The sequence below is a fragment of the Cyprinus carpio genome, chromosome B13, assembly GCF_018340385.1.
Source record: "Cyprinus carpio isolate SPL01 chromosome B13, ASM1834038v1, whole genome shotgun sequence".
Taxonomy (NCBI): domain Eukaryota; kingdom Metazoa; phylum Chordata; class Actinopteri; order Cypriniformes; family Cyprinidae; genus Cyprinus; species Cyprinus carpio.
Genome location: NC_056609.1, coordinates 11618591 through 11642902, shown reverse-complemented (window position 1 = coordinate 11642902; position 24312 = coordinate 11618591). Strand labels below are relative to the sequence as shown.

Here is a 24312-nt window from a genome sequence, read left to right as displayed (position 1 = left end):
CATTTTGATGAATGCAGCGTATTTACAAACATTCAACTGTACTGGATGCCAATCTGTTCATTCGTAGAGGTACAGATGAAAAATATAATGTCAAGATAATGTGAGGAACTAGATGTAAAAACCTGTATGTGTGCTTCAGGCTCAGATTAGTTTATTAGAAATTATCATATTTAGATTACACACTGCAGTATGTCTTGAGTGGTATGAGTTACATTATAGTATGATTAAATATATATTCTTAAACATCGCTTGATTTAGAAAACACATTAAGCAGTTGAGGAATGTTATTTTCATGTTAAAATACAAAAACGTATGCCTTATTTCTCATGCTAACAGTCTTGTTCAGATATTTTTTCGAGGCCATGTCTGTTCCCCTGCAAAATATAATTCAGGTTTGACCCATTTGTGTACATTGTTTATTCGAGGCTAGAAGAATATCTAACAACAAGAAAAAAAAGAGATTGACACCATTAATCAACATTTTATTTCTGCAAATTACCTACCATTTGTACATAGATCCAGTGCTTGAAGTGGGCCGGTATGCACCGGTACGCAGTAACGGCACTTCAATATTTTAGTCATTAGCGTACTGGCAATTTTTTGTGCGTACCGGCATTTCTGACAGTCAAAGCATCAGTGTCTGGGTGTTTTATAATGAATGCCGGCTGAAGGTGTTTTAGATTATGCACTGGTCAGTGGTTTAGTTATTCTGAATGGATCCGTATAGTAGCATCTACTGTACAGTCAAGTTAAGGCCCAGGAAAGTATGAAAAGCATCGTCAGAATAGTCCAACTGCCATCAGTGATTCAACCGTAACGTCATGAAGTGACAATAATACTTTTTGTACGAAAAGGAAACAAAAATAACGACTTTATTCAACAATTCATCTCCTCTGTCTCTCCGTATCACCATAGCGCCATTTTGGAGAATATGAGCTGAAAGCAGGCAGCGTACGCTCTTCTGTGTCAGCCGCGCCACAAGGATATTCTTTCTATGTGTATTTACTCTTTGATTTGAAAGAAAACAGTGCATCCTTGTGGCGGTTACGGTTGAACCACTGATGGCAGATGGACTATTCTGATGATGCTTTTCATACTTTTCTGGATCTTGACAGTGTTATTTATTTGGCAGTCTATGGGACAGTCACAAGCCTCCCGGTTTTCATCCAAAATATCTTAAATTGTGTTCCGAAGACGACCAAAACTTTTACGGGGTTGGAACGTCATGGGGGTACGTGATTAATGACAAAATTTTCATTTTGGGGTGGAATATTCCTTTAAGGCAGCAGGTTTAGTGGTCTTCTAGCGTCTCCCTGTGGTCCTGTTTGGTATCGCAGCTTAAACTGTTCCATTTTTTATTTTTATTTAAAATGCTCTAAACAGTTTTCTTTCGGCATTATACACATACATTGGGAATTATGAAAATGTATTTAAGTATTTTTTGAGGGGGTGGGGTACCGGCACTTCTTTTTGTCCACTTCAAGCACTGCATAGATCATAGAGGATTATTTCTCGTAATATTCAGACTTTCTCTCTAAACAACAAAGGATCCATGTACAAAAAGATGTTTTCAGGAAAAAAAAAACATTAACATTATTAATATGTTAATATAAATGTAAAACTGTAACAAATTAACTATATAAATGCACTACCCACATTCAGTTCCTAGTTTTTTTCATGGGGGGTGGGGTGGTATATTTACATTTGTTGGATTATATACATTTTTTACATCATATAACTATACCCAGATGCTGAGCTACATTTTAATTTGCTTAAACATTCATGACAGGCGTAAGTTTGAGGAGTGAACTCTGAGGGTGAATGCCATTGGAGTGGAGGTTTTCAAGGTTCTGAAGGAAACCACGATCCTTCAGTCCTTTAAGTATTGCTGAGTTACTGGAGGTTACACTCATATGTGTCCTGCAAATAATCAATGAAAAAGCAAAATATTTAATCTTGGATGAAATCCACAAAACTTCCAAATATGCATCTCCAAATGTAAATAAATGGCAAGTGTTACTGGCAACCATGAACCCTTGAGCTGTACTTAGAGCTTGGTTTTGTTCGCAGTAGAAATAATTAAAGCTGCACTCCATAACTTTTTTTGGTTAAAAATTACCCGAAATCAATATTTGAGCAAGAACATAACCAGCCAGTGTTCAAAACTATCGCCTTTAGCCCAATTCACAATGGTTAGCTTATAATAATAACTATAACTCAATAATAACTAAACTTAATAATAACTCAAATTTGCTAATTCGAGTGGTACGGGTAGGTTTTCACGGGAGATTAGACATCTGAAATTCAAAATTTTGTAATTGCGTCATGTCTGTAAACATAAAGAAGTTAACTGCTTTATGGCAACTATGCTATCACATGTGAGGATCCTGTAGGTGGCGGATCGTTTATAGCCTTTTCTCACAGTAGCTAGAATAATTAAATGTATAATTTTTATGGCGGATTGTTAACCAGAAGGGATTATGTGTTTATGAAACACATGTGAATGAAATTAAATTATAATCAAGTGTATTTAAGTGTAAATTATAATCAAATTATAATTATACTTTTAAATGTGCTTCTGATTACAGATAGCCTGAGATTACACAAGATTTGTAATTTAAAGACAACCAGTTCGAGGGGGGGAGCATAGTTTGCTTTTTAGGTAAAAAAAAAAGTCTTACTATGAAATTCGAATGGTATGACAATTAAAGATTAGACGGTACTGAAATTGAAATCTACACACTAATACACACTATACTCATAGTCACGCAATACTGACGTTGTTAACATGAATAATTTGAGAATAAAGTATAACAATAATAATAATTTGCACGGTGGATGTGATATGAGCTAACCAATCTTTAGATTAAATCACCTCTTGTAGCAAAATTTATTGTAATGTTTTTTTCCTTAGTTGGTCAGAACAAACATGGCAGACTTGTTACTTGCTTGTTCAGATGACAATAGATGGTGAAAATTCTTATTTAGGTCATACTTCCAAGATGTAGGCTAGAATCTGTGATTGCGAAGTACAGTGAATATCCACACCGATGCGGTGACTGAATGGCACACATACCATGTAATTGCAGGTTTTCAAACAGAGATGGCGACAAATAGGCAAAACTTACAGACTGCAGCTTTAAGTAGATCCTTCAATTGTAGCAAACATAGTTCTCCCAAAAATGAAAATTCTGTAATTAATTGCTCACCTTTATGTCGTTCCAAACCCGTAAAACCTTTGTTCATCTTGGAACACAAATTAAGATATTTTTGATGAAATTTGAGAGCTTTATCACCCTCCATATACAGCAACGCATTTAAAATGTTCAAGGCCCAGAAAAGCAGTAAGGACATCGTTAAAACAGTCCATGTGACATCAGTGGTTCAACTGTAAAGTTATGAAACTTCGAGAATGCTTTTTGTGCGCAAAGAAAATAATTCAACAATTTCTTCTCTTCTGTGTCAATCTTTGACGCTCGTTTACTAGAGTAAACGACACATGCGTTTGGTGCTGCTGACACTGGAGCCAGTGTTTGTGTTCCGAAAATGAACGAAGATCTTACGGGTTTGGAATGACAAAAGAGCGAGTAATTATTGACAATTTTCATTTTTGGGTGAACTATCCCTTTAAGTGATTACATTTATGTATCAAATGCACATGAGTGACCTCAGACTAACCTTGGAGAGTCAATCCCACTATCAGCTGTGTAACTCTGACTCTCTGTGGTTTCTCCTGCACAGGCCCCTGCAGGGTCATTTAGGCTTGCAATGATGTTGCCAGCATCCTCAGATGTCTCATTTGTTCTCTGATGGCAGTTTTTTAATTCTGGGTGACAGATCCAGTGGTTAGATTTCCCAGCTTCTGCTTCATCTGCAGATTTATGTATGGTCTCAGAATTGGACTCCACTTCACTTGTCTGACAGTAATCAAAAATGCTGCTTTCCAGGGCTTCGGTATGTTCATCATCTGCCAAACTGGATTCTTGTGGTCTTTTCCTCAGACCCTGGATGTCTTGTTTGGAGTTAGCACCTTTCTGCTGGATCTGATGATTAGAAGACTGCCACCTGTACTCATGCGACCTGTATGTGGTTCTGGTGGGTTTTCGATGAGCATGTTCCTCTACAAAATGTTTATCCCAACCACTATCTGCACAGACAGGCTCATTGCATCGAGCTGTGCCGGTCTGTGATATCTCGCGGTCAAGAACGCATTCCTCATTCAGGCAGACAGAGCTACATCCATCCTCGTCCTCCACTGTCTTTTGATAGATGCGATATTCATCATCTGTATAAACTTCACTCTCTGTCTGGCTTGTGTTTCTGTCCAATGTTTGACCATCTGACAGCTGATGGCTAGTAATATTGCCAATTTGCTGGTGTGAGGACAGCAGATCAGGACGGTGATGAGACTCTTCTTTACTGTTAAGTAGATGTAGGGAAAGTCTACGTTGGATTGTAGGTTTAGGCCATGAGAGGGGTACTTCTGTTGTATCACAATGTGTAGCATGATCGACAATGTTCTTTTGGTCAGGAACATGTCTCAAGTCTCCACCCTGACGTTTAATTTCTCTTACTCTGCCATTTCTGAACTCCCTGCTTCGGACTTTATTCTCTCTCAGCCTAATTTTGTCCTCTATCCTCAAAGTGCTGCTCTCAGGGTATGCCGAGCTGTAATCTCCACAAAGCTCTTGAACTGGTTGAACATCCAGGGTGGAGTCTACAGTCGGTGCACATTCATGGAGTGGTTCACAGGCTGCGTCCTTCAGTGTGTGAGATTTCTCCACGCTGTCAGCGATTGCTTTGGCCCGGTGAGGGTCCCAGGACTTTGACCTGTGACCTGGTCTTTCCCGGTGTCCAGAGGTTGGAATCTTGGCTTCTCTCCTCCTTTGTTCTTTATGGCTGATGTTTGTTTCCACATCTCTTCCTGGCAATCCCAGAAACGGGTTGTCTATCCGTTTCTTGTGAACACATTTTGGATTCAGACTGGTACTTTCTTCCTGATTGTTAGGTTCATCCAAAGCAAACTCTGGTCTGTGGTGAGGTAGAATTTGATCATCTGCCTCTAAATCTTCAGCACATTGCAAGGTTTTACACTTTGCCCTTTGTTTCTCTTTGGATGTAGGTACTCTTCTCCTGTTGCGAGTAGCTCTAGGGGCTGATTTCTTCCCCACAGGCTTTGAGGTATGATGCCTCTGCTTAGACAGAAGACCTTCAGTGGAAATGCCCTTGTCCACAGCTTTCTCCATTGCTCTCTCAGATTTCTCCTCAAGCTTCTTCATAAGAACCGTGTGTTTTACTAGATTGTCTACTGTCAGATCTGGGTTGATCCGTCTGATGATGGCATGTTCTAGATCTCTGGGGAGGTTGTTTAAGTCATCCTCATCCCTGACAGGCCATTCCTCCGGTGGGAATTGTCCAGAGAACGTGGCATATTCTTTCTTCAACTTGTTCTCCTTCTTCCCCGTGTTTCGTCGGAAGAGGTTAAGCCCAAATTTGCGTCCAGCTTTCTCCTTGTCCTTGCGGCTTGTGTTGGTGGATTTACTAATCTCACTGGCCTGGTAGTCTGCTGTGGTAGACGTGGACTGGTTCTGAATGGAAGGTTTGTGTTCTTTGGGCCACTTCAGGCTTTTTCCAGTGCACTCACTAATGCCGATGGATTGGTGATCTTGGACAGATGGAGGTATAATGGATGGAGAGGTGAAGCAGCTACAGGACTTACAGTGGGCCATGACAGGAACCTCAGTAGAGGTGTCCATGCAGCTCTCATTGCTCACCAGGTACGTGATCGGAGGTGGTGATGGCAGGTCATTGTCGCCAGCACTCAACCAATTCCTCTCTTTCACCATGTTGTTGGTAATGAAGTATGTTTGAGGGGTGACTACAAAGTAGCCCTCACCAGTGTGATAGATCTTCCTCTCCTTGATAAGAGCCCCCAGAGCACTGTACAGGATGTCTTGAGTGGGAATGGTCATTCCTGAAATATGTGTGAATATTTGTGTGAATATAGCTGTTTTATAATGTATATGTATTAAAACAAAAATGTAATAAGGTAAGCACAAGTAAGCACAGTAAAGTGAAACAGCGTAATATTGTGTTACCTGGGTGTGCTTTCATCATGTGATTGATCAATGCTTCCTGATTAACAACCACATTGGAGGCATTCATGTCCGATATGACAGAGCACAGTATTTCAGACAGTGGAATATACTGAGACTGGGAAATTGGTGACATCTGCACAGGGGACAGATCACCTGTGAAAAAAAAAATAGAGCATGGTCAGTTGAAGTCAGTGTCATTTAAATATGTATTTTATATACATTTTTACACATAATAGATTATAAAATATTCTTTAATTGATAAAGCAGCTCTTAAATATACCATGAGATTGATAGAAAACAACAAATCCTAGTGTCTACGTTAATGAAGAAATCTATGTGAACTCACGCTTATGTGTCCTAAAGCATAAGTTGCTTGTTTCACGGTATTTCCACAAGTAGGTAAGTACTGATTAAACATTAAAACTTGCTGATTGTGGAAATATTTTGGAACAAACAACATATAAGTGGTCAAGTATTTATGTCAAATCTGTTTACTTCATTGTCAACATCTAATGCATTTTCAAACTTTTCTGTTTTAACCACTGATCAGAAGTTCAGTTATCTGTGACCATAGATAGAGCCTAAGTATAGATTATTAACAAGGGATGACTGCATTACATGTTGGACACTTGCCAGCACTGACTTTCCATTCTGTTGTTGATTAATTAGCCAAAGCCCAGGTAAAACTTACTCCCACCATAGAGTTCATCAGTAACTAAAGGGCCAAACGCACTCAAACCTGGAAATGTTATTGGTTGATTCATATACAGCTCATCATAATTTGTCATTACACATACTGTAGTAAGAACATCTAGGTGAAAAACATCACTTATGGCGAGTCAGTGAATGTTCAATCCTTCATGTTCATCTTTTTTGCCATATATCTACTGCCAGAGGCCTTTTTTATGTGCCTCTTTTTGCTTACTGCAGGCACTATTGTAAACAATTGTGACCCTCACATACTTGGACCACTTGTTTTTGCCAGTGTCTATTGGCTATAGGATTTCTTTTTACACACACATATACACAAAAAAATCAAATGTAAAATATGTTTGTAAAACAAAATATACTTTACTGCATTACTAGTTTTATATATGCAAAAGTAAATGAAAGAGGCATAGTCAGTTTTACAAGTAGCCCCTTCTATTCCTGACCTGCACTTTTAGCTTCATTCCTCTGCTAGTTCACATCAAATGTCTGACTTTCTGCGTGCTAAGCAACTAATCCATTCGCCTTTGTTTGGGAGGAGCCCAGTAATAATAGTAAGCTGAAACATCGCCTTCCACTTTTGACACTGTTTTCCACGGGAAAAACATCCTGTCCAGGGTCTCAAACAGGAAACATCCTGTCTAAGGTCTCTGACCACATGTAGTTTGAGAAGTGAAAAAAGAGGAAAGACGATGCATGCACTGAAATTTTCAGGGAAGTGGTGTAAACGTGGGAACAGAACACACTTGAATGTATATAATTGTTCAGATGCTTTAACTGCAGAAGCAATGCTAGAAATGCTAAAATCCCTCTTGAATTTTACAATAACATCTTTTTAGGAGTAAGTGAGTTCAAATATTCTTTTCAGAGAGAAAGCGGGAAACGTTTTGCACAACAATTGAGAGTTCCAGAATCAATTGAGCTGATGTGGGCATGTGGTTGTTACTAAGGACACATGTACCCTTAATTAATCTCACCAGGGAAACACTCCGGGCTCATTGTATCATGAAGCTGTTCTGACAACATTAAGACTTTTGTCACAGGAATACCTCACCAGATACCATGGCAGCCGTGTCACACTGCAAACAGCGGCAAGGAAGATGTAGAAAGGGAGTAGGAAAAGTTTCTTAATTTACAAATTACAAATGAATATAAAAAATAACCAGTGGTTGACATTTAAGCATAAATTAATTAGAGTAAACAAGATTTGAAAATCTCATGTGAATGTCTTGTGCATGGCTATTCAAATACTCATTTTGTCTTTATCACATTACCCTACAGCTCTTGCTGCTCATCACACAGGTCATAGCAGGCCACTTTCATGATACTGAAATGACAAACAAGGCCATGAGATCACTTGACCACACAAAATCATAAATTAGACATAAAATATGGAAAACAAAACATAATTTGAAATAAAAATATATTTAATTTTTCAGACATTACGATTTCTACAGTCATGTGATCTACAAGATCCACAAAATACTGCAATATCTTCATCCTTTATAGCTATATTTAATAATATTGCATTATTGTTTAATGGGAAAATCTATATAATCTATCCACACAGATATTTGATAATCAACTTTAAATGCTGATTATCAAAGTTGTTAATTTTTTAGGAGTTTATAAACTCTTTTAGTAAAATACCAATAATTGCATTTTTATATTTTTATTTCAGTTTTGATAACTGGTTTGTGTTTACAAATTTTACATACAAAAAAGGAATTAAATAAAACTGTGCCTTTTCATGTCATGAAGCAGACAGGTTAACCAAAACAACTTAATTATAGTTTGAGATTATGTTAAAAACAACCTGTTCAGCTATGGGCGTCAAACTTCACAGTCAAAACCACAGAGGTAATTAACGTGGAAGTGCTCTGTTGATTCAAGCAACACACATATACACCACATATAAGGTGCTCTTCAGTGCCCATGTGCTTGTACTAATAAATACAAGACTTGAAAGTGGTACGGTTCATTCCTTGTCACAGCTGTAACCATCATTACATTATCCTCTCTGAACCACCTTAAGTGGCTGAAACAACAAAAATACACAGTGGACTGAAGTGAAAGAAGGCGGGAAAATGGATTAAAGGTAACTTGATAATGCCACACATGTTGTTTAACCCCCTGTAGGCAACTTCCTGCCTCTGAGGAATTCTGTGCTTCATAGGTGGCTGAAATCATATGCTTTTCTAGGTGTCACACATTAAAAGTGCTGAAATGCCAAATTAATAAAAGTATACTGAAGATTTAATTAGGTTTTAAACATTTTGACCCCACATGACATATTGACAAAATCAAGGAAAATTAAACTGATTTCTATTTTTTTTACTAGTTTACTATAAAGCATGCCTTTAACAAAGCCATCTCAACACTAAAGAAAGTCCTGCATTATGGGTTATCTATGGTTAACCTGTAACATATGGTGGAAACAATATATTACAAGTTTTGAAAGCCCAATTATTTGGACATTTTTGTGGCCTTTGCTCAGTGACCTTAAAAAGTCAAGAGGCATTTTTTAAGACATTCAAGTTCATGGTTCAAGGAAACTGGATTGAGCTAATGGTACAGACTTCAAGCACACTTTGACTTTAGTAGACTTCTTAATGGAAATGAGTATATGTTTGATTTAGAAAAAGATATGCCTTATTCACATAAAAAATACACAAGTTCTTCACATTAAAACTTTGACTCTTAAAAGCAATTTGCAAAGAGAATCATGCACATCCATGCCCCAAGCTGTCTTTCAGATCTCCAGACATGCCCCATAGCCACCAGAAAGTTATGAGGTACTTTAAAAGACTGAGCCCCAACCTCCTAAAACGCCCTCTTAAAATGCATCTGAAACACTATACACTATCATAACATCAATTTTACCACCAAAAAAATTATGCATGAATGATTACATTTTCACACAGAAGTTAAAAACAGGGCGATGCATATGCCTCAGATACATAACAGTTAACGCTTCTGTGGAGATGGTTGAGTTCTCCTTGAATTCTTCCACTGGGAACTGAAACATTAATCCCAGTAAGCTTTCATGTCTTCAGACCTCCATTCAGATCATGCAGTCACTGGCCCTGATGCAGGGACACTCTATTAACACGGAAACAATGAAGTGAGCAGAGTCATATGTTGCACACTTTCATTTCAGCCTTTGCTTTTTCAGTTTTGCATGTTGTTGGTGGACTAGTGAAAAAGTTTTTGTGCTGTCATTAGTAGCTGTACGGTTCCTGGTCACAATTTTTACTATGAAGGTTTTACAATGCTTTGCCTGCCACGTCACAAGTTAAAAAGGCCCATAAATCCAAAGAGGCCCTAAACATGTATCCCTTTCAGCCACTCACAAACATTCTTGATAGTTAACACACCTCTCACAGAATGTGTCTGGTGTAGTTTTGAAATGAAACACCTGTCTTAAATGTTAACCAATGTTCCAAGGGGAAAATGAAGTGCTTCAACCAATCCTCCCACACAGATTAAAAAGCCATTTTACAATGTTTACATTCTTCATGATACTCTGTGGACTTGTGTACTCATTAAAAGAAGCAGAAGAAACTGCTTCATGCTGATAACAATGCTGACGTAATACGTCTCCATGTTTATGCTGTCATTCTGAACAAATGGTATGTGATTAGTATGTACTTTATCATCATACAGCCATTTCAGTGATGGACACTGACAAACTCACAACGTGTAACGTAAATAAGTGACTAAACCAATATTTTGACTTTGTGAGAAGTCACAAAGAACATCATATAAACATGTTCTGAAAGCCCCACCAGCTCGCTGTCCTGTATTGAAGAGAATAATGTTTTGTACATAGCATGTTGTATCAGGTCTCCTGAAAGGAGGTCATTAGCAGTTGGCAGCATCTCTCAGGTTTCAAGCCAAAAGACAAGGAACCCTTTTGAAGTTCATACAAAAATAGGCCATGTTACCTGCCAGAGGAAAAGCAAATGTTCTTACACCTTTGGTCTATAGAGCAAGAGTAACAAATATCATATAGCATGAAAAGTGATGTTTTCAGAATAACAATGTCTACACTACCATTCAAAAGTTTGAAGGCAAGTATGATTTTGTTTTTGAACTGAATATTTTTACTGAGCAAGGATTAGCCTAAATTAATCAAAATTGGCAGTAAAGTTTGTGTTACAAAAGTGTTTAAATGCTACAAAATAAAAGATTAATATTTCAAATAAATCGTGTTCTTTTGAACTTTCTATTCATCAGAGAATCCAGAAAAACTCTATTACGATTTCCACAAAAATATTAAGCAAGTCTTTTCAGTACTGATAATAATAAATATTTACTGAGCACCAAATCAGGATATTAGGATTAATGACTGCTAAAAATTCAGCTTTGCCATCACAGGAATAAATTACATTTTTAAATATATAAAAATAGAAAACAATCATTATAATTGTAATAATATTTCTCAGTATTACTGTATTTTTGATTAAATAAAAGCAGCCTTGGTGAGCTTAAAAGATTTATTTCAAAAACATTAAGAAAAAAACTACCTGACCCCAAACTTTTAAACAGTAGTGTATATTCCTTCAAAAACATGCAAATTTGTGATTAATTAAAATACATAATCAAGTATAATTACACATAATAATATATAATACATAATCAAGTAAAATTAAATGCTAAATCTACTGCCAAAAATCATCTTGATGGTCTGTGTCTATTATAAACTCTTTGTTATTCCTCAAGGAATGTCCAGGATTCAGTTTTATTATAAGCTTGATGAGATAAGGTGTTTAATACTAGTCTCTACTATTCCTACTAGAAGTTATAGGAGCCACAATTTACTGCATTCTTACACCGCTAATCAAGTTCCATGCTTGTAATTTCCACCAGATGAGAACTATTTCCTCTGACCATGGCATGGAAATGGATTAGTCAGGTCAGGTCTACTCAAAAATACACCCTTTACATCATTTTGGAAAGGAAATGCATTATTTAGTGAGAGGAATGGACATATGAGGGAAGACCTGTCCTCTAATTGCAAACACATTAGCTGCAATGCTTAAGGAGAGCAGGATAACCTTTTCATTTGTTTGTACTGGCCTAGATCTCCACCTGGCTGTGAACCACATACTGTAAATATGTCATCCAGCTCAGACTTCATCAAGGATTCACTTCCTGTGTAACGGAAAAAGGATGCTGCAAACAGTATATATACTTTAAGACAAATGTCAGATTCTCAAATATGTGATATAATGCCTTCCTATTAGGACGGATAAGGGAAATCCATGTCAGCTATGTTCAAGGAGACATGACGAAATATCTCTGGACAACTCATGCACATACACTGTAAACCCGAACAGTACTACTAACTTATAAAGAATAAGAACACTGCAATTAAAGTCTGTTAAATCGTTGATGCAACTTATAACAATTACATTTTCTGAACGAGGAATTTAGTTTTATTTTTGTGTAACTCAACATTTTTGAGAGTAAACTCTTCTAATTAAATTATTATTTTTAAGTTTACTGAGTTGCTCTAACCGACATTTCGGAGAAGAATCCATTCAACATGGCGGAGACTTAATGGAACAACTTATAAGTAAATCAAAACAACGAAACGCTGTTTTTACACAGCGCTGTAAAGCGGCATTTCCCTAGTGCCTTTGAATGCGCATTTTGAATGCTATTTTACTGCTTATAGTATAATGTTAACGTTAGCCGGTATTTTTCAGTAAACGCAGTCCTAACGTACGTTTTGAATGTCGCTGCTGTTAACTGCGATGTTTAGGGCTGCGTTTCTCAAAAGCATCGTGAGCTAACGTTAAGTCGATTGTTGAGACCATTTGGTGGCAGATGTTTCTACGATCATCTAAAGCCGAGTTCAGACTGCACGATTTTCAAAGTAGTCGGGTCACTGTTCTTTTCACACTGCATGACTATCTTGGCCAGCATTTAGTCGCTGCTGTGTTCACACTGCACAATGGATCGGCGACAGAAGGTTTCACACTGCATGACTTTACAATAGAAAGAATCGCCGACAACTCTGTCTGGCATGCAAACTACATTTCACAACCAAACACACGTGAGATGTGACAGGAAACGACGCGATATCAGGCGTGCAAGACCGGAGTTCTCACGTGAGACTGGGATTATTATTAAAAATGGTAGCCAGCAAGAAGCTTGCATTACGAATTGCCTGTACGCTGATTTGCAGCGAAAACAAGAAAAAGAAAAGAAGCCATGCTTGCTGATATTGTGGTCTATAACTCCTCCCCGAACTCCCCGCTGCTCTGGATCTTGCTCTCTCATTGGCTGTCGGTCATCGCTGATGTAGTTTTCAGTCAGAACACTTTTCACACAGCAGGATTTTGAATCGCCGACAGATCCAGATATTTAGCATGCCAAATATCTCACAAACATCGGCGACTCGTCGGCGATTCTCTCAGATCCCGTCTTTGCTCATTCACACTGCGTGATTGTCACTCGCGTGAACGAGCACCGATTTGCCTGTGATAGGAATATCTAGAAGGAACCCACGGCGAATTAGTCTTCCGGGTACTGATGTTATAGTTCCCCCACACTATTGGCAGTACATGTAAATGTCTACTTTTAGTCTCTGAAGTTAAAATTCTACCCTCTGTGCTTATTCCAGGAGGAATTGCGCAAGCCAGACATCACTGACACAAACACCTCTCCTGCTGATTTTGTTATCATGGACAAGGAAACCACTACAAGTCCTGCAAGCACTGCGGTTGTGATGAGATGATCTTACAGTGTTTGACATTCAAAAATACACAGTTCACACGGTTTAAAAAAAGCTCAATAAAAAATCCTGAATTGTATAGCCACAGTTGTGCCTGTGTTTTTTATGCATAAGTGTATTTTTTGTGTTAGTATTTGTATTTAATTTAGCACCACTGCATCAAAATAATTGGTAAATAAAAAAAAAACATTACGTATGATAAACAATAATTTTAAGTACACTGCACTTAAACATTAAGCAAAAACAAATTAAATTTAATTGTTATTTATAATTGATGTTAACTTTAAAAAATTGAGTTGGCTTACTTTTAAATTTTATTAGGTAATCGGTGTCCACAAAATATTTGAGTTTTCTGAACTTATCGTGTTTTACAGTGTAGAAAAAACACACAGACAGGCACATACACATGCCAACACACACTCACATGTGTTTAAAACAAATAGTGAGTTCTCAAGCTGAAAATAAGAAGTCTTGTGTGGTATTTGGACAGCATTTGGATGGGCAGCTTGAATTTTTGGAAATTGAGATAATTGGAGTCACAGGAAGAGATGCATTTTTTCAACGTGAAATTAGTTTCAGCAGACAGGAGGACAGAGAAGAGCTCTAAGAGGGAGAGTGTTTTAGGAAAAGAGCGTTATGTCAGGGCTGTTTAACTACACTGATGGATAAAGGATACACAATTTCAACGGGTGAAAAATGGAGAAGTCTGAAAGAAATACACATGGCTGCTCATGGCAGTCTTTGGTTTGGGTGTTTGGTTATCTTGGAAAACATTCCATTGGTTGCTTTCTTAGAAACCTGATCCAGCTCCACCTTTATCTTCCAGAACTGGGCATGTACACAGCACATGTCTCTCTTCTATTCTGGCCACACAGATTAGATAATTTGCTTTAAAAAAGCTTTTAAATAAATAAACATACCTGACATGTTTATCCTGGAATCTCTGGATGTGATGAAAGTTAAATTAAATAAAGTCCAACATTACAGTAGCTCTTTATGTGTCTATTAAAAAAATAAATAACTCAAATGTTTATCTTGTATTCTCTGCTTGTGATGATACTGCTTGCCACTTTTTATGTAATTTATTACATTATAATAGTTTTCTGTATAACTACACACATGGATTATTCTATTACTTATTATTTATCCTTGAGTATCTTCTTGTGATGATATCATAATCTACAATAGTTTTTTTATGTGTAAGCAAATTTCTTTCTCCCTTTTATTAGGTTTTTCCTCAAGTTAAAGAAAGATATGCTTTCATGTGAATAAGAAAGCTTTTGTTCTTTTACAAACACATGTTGGCTGAACTGTGCCTCCTCTGTTTACGGTGCACACCTGGAAGTGTTGTGGTCAGCAATGACATCTTTGAGAAAAGCGCTAGGGAGCAATGACCTCTGGTGTCTTGTTAACCAAGAGGGCACCTTTCAATGCATGAGAACCAAGGGGTGTTGACCTCAGGATAAAAGAGTCCAGCACGACGCCATGTCACGGCTAATGAGCTGAGATCTGAAGAGAAACCTCCAACAAATCAGGCTACTTTGGTAGAGGCACATGTATATTTTCACAGTTAGGTATGAAGATAGCATAAATGTGCACTAACAAACATGGTTCCGCTGATAAAAACTTAAGTTAAACCAGATGGCATAGTATGTTTTTGTAAAAATAAGTGAGGTTAATTGTGCTCAACATCACTGAACACCTCATTAGAACTTAGATGTTATACACCTCTGAGTATGACGGCATGATCCACAGCTCCTCAATAATGCAGAGACTTCAGACAGCCATTGTAAGCAACTTGGATTTCAACAGACAGACAGACAAGGGTAAGGCAGCCTTGAATTTCTTGTTTCTGCAAATGATTTTTACAGTCATCATCCTAAACTTCTGTAGGTCAGTGCACATTATTCCTACGCCTCCAGTTCTAATCAGCTTCACTGATCAATGACGCAAGAAGATTTCTCTGTAGATCAAGGCCACCGGCCAGAGACAGAAGTGTCTGAGCCGTCTCCACACATTTAATTTTCTTGAAGTTTCTTCAAAACTTAAAGGGACAGTTTGCCAAAAAAAAGACAATTGTTTCAAGATTTTCTCATCCTTTTGCCATTCCCAACCCGACCCCGTATACTGTTATTATTTCCATGGAACATGCCATCTTTATGCTCCTCTTCCCAAAAAAAAGGCAGTTCATAGTAATCAGAGGCTGTCAAAAAAGACACAAACATCAAAAATAAAATAAAAACTCATAAAAATATCATAAAAGTAATAAATAATTTAAAAAAATCATAAAAGAAGTTCATTTGACCTGTACACTATATTCCAAAAACATTTTAGTCATAAAATAGCTTTGACATAACAAATTAACCATACCTGCATCCAGAAACTGTTACCTTCTATTGCAGTTTTGGCTTAAACAACATGGTATTTTTGGATCTGCATGCAGATGCAGGCTACATAAAAACTTTGTAGGTGAATATTTTGTGCTCCATTTATAATTATACAATAAGAGGATGTGGGTTTGGAAAGACATGAAGGTGGGCAAATGACGACAGATTTATCTTTTTTTAACTAATAAGTCATGAAAATAGCGGTCTAAATCAATATAAATGTATTTATTACATTTTAAAGAGCACACAAAAGACACAAGCCTAAAAATTTGAGCTGAAAAGGTCAATGAGTATCATGAGCAAGAGGTTAAAAAAGCACAGCAGACCCCATGAACAATCCGTCTTTTCACTTAATGTATACGGATAATCAAGAGGACAGAGCGGGAGGCAGGCTCATTCATCATCCCATCTGCTGATGGCTAATCACAGCCACTAACCCTTTCCTGCTGACTAAACACAGGCCTAGAAAAACACTGAAAGTATTCAAAGTACCGAAAGTACTTATAAAATGATGTTTAAAAAAAAGCTCTTGGAGGTGCTACTTCCCAATGACCTTATTAACTTATTTACAGTTATATATCAATTCAATAGTTTCATAAAACCATACCTAAATCATTGCCAACACAATATCCTGGCGCTGTCTCCAGACAACAATAAAACATCTCTATGGTACCACCCTGAGAATGAAACAAGGGACATTGGATCCAGTGACCAAGCTATAAACCCGGCTGGTGGACAAACTGGACAGGACATAACTCAGCGCTATGGGCTTTAGTGAATAGGTAATAAATTACAAAAGACACTGGGTCTGGGCCTATGTCACCACAGCGGCCAACCTGACCTGAGGTCTTAACATTTTTTTTTATATGTGTGAGAGTGTGCTTCCAATTTCCGACTGAAAATGAAACAAGTGAAAAAAAGCTGTGGGTTTTGGCTCCTTCTTCTCCCAGACCCATACAATTGTGTGGTCCAAGCTTAAAAAAAGCCTTAGTTACACACTATACCCAGTGTGTTAACATGCACCTTCATCGCTTGTGACAGCAAGAGCAAATGGCGGTTCTTACAATCTGCTTCGTGTTTGCAGTAGCCAAACCAGATGCCTCCCAGAAGTAGCGACACCTGAGGCAACACAAGTCCACACTGTCACAAAAGGTCTGTCACCTCAACATGTGACCAACGAAAACAATTTCATCCCCAATCAAAACACAATCACAACCAACATGAATTTTGTGGCCACACCAAATCAAGATGCCCCATCTTCTTGGTAGTTAACCACTTCGGCTGAAACTGAGCCGTGAGAATTGAGTCAGAGGGAGAGAGTGGGGTTACACAGCTCCCCAGAAATCATATTTCCTGTCATCTGGAAATAATGCACTTATGTTGCACGCACACAGTTACGCCTAAAGCATGTTGAGGTCTCAAAGGGAATTGTTGGTCAGGTTAGGTTAAGAGGCTACCTTCTAGAGTGAACGGAAATTATGTGGTTTTCTATTATAGCTTGGGAAAAACAACCTGGGGATCTTTTTAGAAAGACAGAGGAGGAAGAGGCATTCATAAGGACAGTGAAGTATGTGGATCCCTATAGAGATCCGCTGGGAAAATATCCATGTACACCACAGAAGGTTATATTTTGATTTCCTAATGAAATCTGTCAACATTAGTAAGGATCTTTGAGATGATAAAAAAGGAGAAATCATTTAAAAATCTAGTTTAAAGCACATGCCAAGTTCGAAGAAATTCATGTTGTTTTCATTTCTGAGAACATTTGTCATTTTCTACTTTGACTCTAAAACTGTCAAATGGTGTAACCTTCATGTAAAATATACTCAGATATTGTCTGTACTTTTGAATGCAAATTAATCATTATCTTTCAAAAAGGTTTTCAAACAGATAAAACTCTTTTGATGAATCCATATGAATAAACTTTAGGGTAACTCCATTGGACTTGAACAAAATACGTGATTTTTTTACACATGACTTTGATACACAGTAATGAGGGTCTTATGGGGGCCTGCCTGTCTAACTGTCTATCTATTTATTTATTTTATAAATATATGCATTTATATATTTTTTTTTTTTCAAATAGAAATTTTCATATTTTAAATAAAGCCTCACTAGTTATCTTAAAAAAAAAATTACTAAAGATTGTGCCTTAAACGATAACAACTTAATAGATCCGGACACAAAAACAAATTGTCACAATATTTGACAATAATTTTCAGGATATTCAGGATCAGAAAAAAGTGTCAACCGTGCATGTTTCCTCATCCAGCATGGCCCAAATTTTACCATGTCATTCATCAACAAATGTTAAACCCCAAGCCCTCCTCAGATTTCGCTCTCGTGGGACTCACTTCTGTAACGCACTGGTTCTGATCAAGTTTAGTTAAATCTGCAGAGTGACCATGGGCTGTAGACAAAGCCTTTACAGTATCGAGTGCTTCCACATCTCACAACACCCCTGCAGACAGCCGAACGCTGATCACCTACCCACTGCTCTGATCGTGTATCCTTTGGGCGACCTCAGCGCCCTGCGCATCCACGCTTCCCTCAACACCTCCAGGTTATTGGCATTGCCCTGGACGAGAAGCACGGAGTTCTCCAGCCATCCCTGGAAGGAAACTTCCGACACCGCATTCACGAGTCTTTTATTCCAGAAGCTCCGCGAATTTTGCGATTTAAAGTCCGCGAACACATCCTGTCCGCTGGTGCTGCTCGCGCTGTGTTTGCTGTGCTCGTCGCGGCAGAGAACAACAGCGAGCGACGCGGCTGACAGCTGGACCAAGCGCTGCTGTACAGACATTTCTGCCTTCAAATGAATCTCTTCTGCATGTAGTCTCAGGAATATAGCCTCATCCTTCGGTCTGCGTAATCCAGCGACTGTAATGTGTCACACTTCTGGGGAGCAGGACGCCTCGACTCCGCATGTGTGTACTTTGGTGTCTACGCTCCCAAGGCAACCGCCGCTGCTGACGAACTGACGCAGGGGAGGCGCGCAGCAGCGCACCAATCAGAACTCTTCTTTAATTATATGGGCGTGTTCGCGTCTGGACTGCCATTGAAAATAATCTACAGTAAACAAACAGTGCAGGGAAAATAGGTGTTTAATGGGGCGCTTTATGCAGAGATTTTTTGTCGTTACACCACAACATCAAGTAGCCTAAGCGTGACGATCAAACGATTCTGCTTCTGTTTCAGCAGCAAATGAACAAAATATTATTCTATTTATCCATCTTACATTTTACAGTGAAGCTATTTTTATTTTTTTATTCCAGTGAATAATTCAAGGCAGTTTGTCTTACATTTTGGTTACACAAAATGCTTAAATATTTCCACAATTATGTGCCAAAAATGTCACAGTAGGCCACAGTATGGAGAAAGTTGTCCCAATGGAACCTGCCAGTAAACACACTATTATAGATTAGTGATTAAAATATAAACATAAAACAACTAAATATTTAAATTTTTCAAAACAATTTTTGTTCCCAAAGAACCTTTCAGTGAACAGTTCTTAAAATAAAATATTTTTTTTATCTTAGTGTGAAGAACATTTTAATAATCTGAAGAACCTTTTTCCACTATAAAGATCCTTTTATACATTTGAATTGTTCCATAGGAACCACCAATGCCAATAAAGCACCTTTATTTTTAATAATCTATTTATACATAGTTAGGTTAATTTCCTCATGTGACAACTTGCTCCATTCTCTCCTACATCTTCTGTATCACCCTATCATCAGTAATGTGCTGTGTAAAGAAGCATGAATACTGAGACTGAGATATAATGAATTATGTAACCATTTTTTGTGCAAATTCAATAAATAATTTTGACATCTGAAAATATATTAGATGACTGAAATCAAACCTGAAGGACTAACATATGACAGACAGATCAAAAGGTGGCTGAAATGTATGTATGACCATAGGGCGAGCGGAGGTAGTGGAACAGGATATAGTGTTTCCTCGGTGTATGTAAAGAATACATCCCTTCTTCCCACCATAAATCATGTTAAAGGTAGACGTGCATGACCGCACACTCTTTGGAAGTTTGCCATACAACGCATTTAAAGACCTCATGTTCAGTCCTCTGCTTTAACATGAGTCAAAGCATCTGTTCTGACCACAACCACACAGGATTGGTCATTCTCTTTGTATATATCCAGTTTCTCCAAGGTCAGTTTGATTCAAAGCTTTTATGGTCCGACAAAGAATTCAGCAGAACCAGAATCAACATACTGTTTTAGAGAAAGCATATATTTCATAATGCATTTGGGATTTGTGTGTGTGTGTGTGTGTGTTAAATATATGAAGAGTTTATTTGCAAAAACAGATAACATGTTTTTTATTATGTTATTATATATTTTTTTTAAAACGGAGTAATCTGTTTTTGCAAATTACCTCTTCATATATTCCAAACACCAGAAGTTTTTCTGTCTTCACAGATGTTCTCATTATCTTTACAGAAGGATTTTAGTTTTTAGTTACGTTTGGATGTCCACAGGGGGTTGAAATAGAGTAAATTACCATTAGAGCTAATGGACTGGTGAGTATTGTTGGTCTATTATTTAAAACACACACACACACACACACACACACTTGAAAATCTTAGTATAGCCTATAGTGCAATGTTAGAACATTTACAAATTGGAAAAATAAAGTTCTTAGAGCCATGTTTTGTCCATTTACTTGGCTTTGACAGTAATTTTCAAGTAATTTTTTTCAAACTGAAACATGTCTCCTTCATTACTCTTTCATTATGAGTGCACATGTACCCTCCTGCAGTAAACCAGATCAAAGACACTCTTCACTTCTTCCTGTTAAAACTTTATGGTGTGATCTGATGTATAAAGGCAGTTAAGAAGTCCGTTAGACGTCAGAGAGAAATCAATGTAGAGTGTTTCATCAAAATGAGGTTTTGACTGAGCACATTTATTTTTGTGCATGTGTGTGTGATTTTCTGTTATGAAAAAAAAAACACTTGTGTTATGTTCAGAATGCTATATTTTATTTTTACTGGACAATAAACAGTCTAGTCTACAGGATCTGGGGTTGAATAAGCGTTTTCAAAATACATCTTGGTATGGCTGTAGGTCAGTTATTTTAGTAATAAAAAAGACAGTGTCAGTCAATATGTTTATGTGACATGCAAGATATTGAAAAATGATTCAATATAAATCAGTATATTTTATTACAATATTTGGTTGCACTTTATTTTAAGGTGTCCTTGTTACAGTGTAATTATACATTTAAGTACTGAGTAATATTCATTAACTGCATCTACTTACTACATGGTTAGAGTTAGGATTAGGGTTTGCCTTACTGTTACTTGCATGTAATTTATTGTTATTATAATAATTAATACATGTGACATGTAACAAGGACACCTTATAATAAAGTGTTACTCAATATTTTATTATTATGTCAAGATAAATTTAGCTCAGAGACTCCACAGATGTATGTGTTGTAAGATACAGAAAGTAGTCCAGTGCTGCACAAAATTCTTCCCAACTGTGAGGAACTGTTATACAAACATATTCCTGAGCATGGTGATGTTCACAGTAGAGTGAGAGTTTGAACCCAAGCGCTAGAGTAATTGTAGGGTGTACAGCAAGACAGGAACACACATAGGCTCCACTGCAGGTGCATCTAATAACGTCTGTTATTATGGGTATACATAATGTATTGAATGTTTGAGATGATGGAAAAGTTTTATCTCATATCATGTAAGACTCAGATTTCTGTGTCGTGTCATCTGTCACCTCATAACTAGTGTCCGGTCATTGACTTCCATTTGCTTTAATGAAGAATTGTTTTAAAAAATAACTGCCGCAAGGAACAGTCAGCCTTCCGAATGCCTTGTAAAATCCAACTTCAAAGGTAGCATGTATTAGAAGTTTCTTAGGTGAATGCTGGCATGTTAAAGGACTCCTGCTGCTTCCAGTGACCCTGCACCAGGGTGACTACATCTATGCAGGAACTGCCTCCCTTGGACTTCCTGTTCTGTGTTAGTGCTTTTCACATCATTGAGGGAGATATCCGGGTCAGTGCAGTGTAGGATTACACTAAAATGCACAGACGTCTTATTTAAACATTATGAGAGACTGCAGACATGCTTTAATGCGGTTAGATGAGGTAGATAGAAATATATATACAGTGCTTTGTCTAAAACCTTCATTATAAGCTGACAAATCATACAGTAATACATTTAGAAATCATTCTTTTTTTATTGAAAGTAATATGTCTATTCAGTGAGAATACAGTAAACTGATCAAAAGTGACAGTGAAGACATTTATAATGTCATAAGTAATAAGGATCATGTGAATACTGAATACTGGAGTAATGAGGCTTTTCCATCACAGGAAATTACATTTTAAAATATATTAAAATATAAAAGTTTATTCTAGATAGTAAGAATATTTCACAATATTATTGTTTTTACTGTATTTTGATCAAATAACTGCAGCCTTGGGGAGCACAAGAGACTTCTGCTAATGTATATCTGATGGTGAATCTTCATTGTTGATATTGGGTTTATATTGTACAAAATGGCTTCCTTTGGACTGTTTAGACTGAGAAATGGTCAGTGACGCTCAAAATCGGCCGAGCGACTAGCAGGAAAGGAGTTGTGTTTTCCTTTGTTTGTTTCCATTATCGCTTGGTGTATAGACTGAAACACACATGGCAGAAATTATTATTGTAAATAACGTGGCGGTTGGTTTCACAAAGTATGTTTTATACAATCTACTGTATCTCCTTACCATATTAAGGCATCAGACCATATTGTTAAATATAAAACACAGTACTTAAACTAATGAAATGAAAGACTGTTACCTCTGAGAAGGTATTAGGACAAGAAATCAAGGTACCTCAAAGCCCATGTCAGCCATGTAGACAACACAGGGGTGTGGTGTTCCCACTGGGAGATGCCAAAGAGCCCGTCAAACACAAATGCACAGGTTTCTCACACTGTAACCCAGTATTCCCTTGCCTTAGAGCCAGGAAAAAGGATAATTTCCTCAACAACTGCTCCACTTTGCTTGTCCCTAGGGTAGTCCAGCTGACTAAGAACTGCATACAAGCGCCTCTCAAACACTGGAGGGCCTGGCAGCTGATAAAATGCCACTGGCACAGATGCCCTTCACTGGTCAAAACACTTAAAGCATCATGCAAGAGAACAGGTTTCATGTTTCTTTTACAGTTATGAGGAAGATCATGTGAAGGAATGAGGAGAAGCATATTCCTATTAGTGATATTCAAAGGTGGGTTGCACAAGTTATGGGAATGTTGTATTCACCACGTCAGAAATATGAAAAAACTATTACAACTTGTATTTACATATCTCTCACGTGACACAGCACAAGTCCGTTGTATTCATAGATTGCATCAGCATTGCGTGCAGCACTTTTGTCCTTTTTAGTGGTGCCACTCCTCACGCTTCACTCAAAAACCAAACATGCGACCTCTGTAGTCCAATTTACGAATAAATGACTTCATAAGTCATATTTAAATGAATCATTCAAAAAGGCATGCGAACTTTGAGATTTCCCAGTGATCCAAAGATCATAGAGTGGCTACTGAATCCAAAAATGATATCTCTGACTTATTATTTCAATATAGTCATTAGACTGCATGGTAATCCATGTGTATTTTTTATTTTTTTACTAACCCTTATGAATAAACATGCAATGATATTGATAAGCAGGCATACCAAATGTAAAATTATGACCACACTAAAATGTTTTTACTACATTTCAAATCTTGTTTTTATTATGAAAGCTACCAAAGATGTAGACAGAACAATTAGACTATGTTAGTTACTTTGCTCATCTTAGGCTAAAAGGGAAATTTAAACTACAGAATAAACACGTTTTTTGGGGGGTTAGTAAAACTTTTTAAATGTTTTTGAAAAATTATTTGATGCTCACTAAGGCTGCATTTATATATATAAAAAAATACAGTAAAAAACAATAATATCGTCAAATATTATTACAATTAAAAAATTGATTTTATGTTATGATTTATTCCTGTGATGCATTACATTACAAATGCCTCCGTGCTGAATAAAAGTACTAATTTCTTACTGAACAGTATTGTACATGTCAGCAAACGCTATTCATAGACTTCCACCTTTGGAATTTCTAAGGCCACAAAGTCAATTCTATTTTAAGTCAAGCAAATAATAACAAAAACATAGAAGCATGACATGTTATGAAAAGCTATCACAAAGTCTCCACAGACCACATTCCATTGTCATTGTAATTACACCTTAGCACAAGTGACTTGTTGAAGGCGGTGAGACTTTAAGCAGCAGGAGCAATGAAAAGAGTGATAGTGTGAGGAGGAGGAGGAGCAGAGGGGCTCGTACAAAGTGTG

At 37.3% G+C, this 24312-nt stretch overlaps 1 protein-coding gene across 1 annotated transcript; it reads right to left on the bottom strand.

The window, feature by feature from the left end:
• Window positions 1-1073: 1073 nt before the first annotated feature.
• LOC109100575 (storkhead-box protein 1-like) lies at window positions 1074-18908 on the bottom strand. Its single transcript, XM_019114015.2, has 4 exons — window positions 18429-18908; window positions 6099-6251; window positions 3679-5974; window positions 1074-1920 (listed from the first exon to the last, which is right to left on the bottom strand). Exons 1-4 carry the CDS (start codon window positions 18739-18741, stop codon window positions 1773-1775), a joined length of 2910 nt encoding a protein of 969 aa, XP_018969560.1. The 5' UTR covers window positions 18742-18908; the 3' UTR covers window positions 1074-1772.
• Window positions 18909-24312: the final 5404 nt, after the last annotated feature.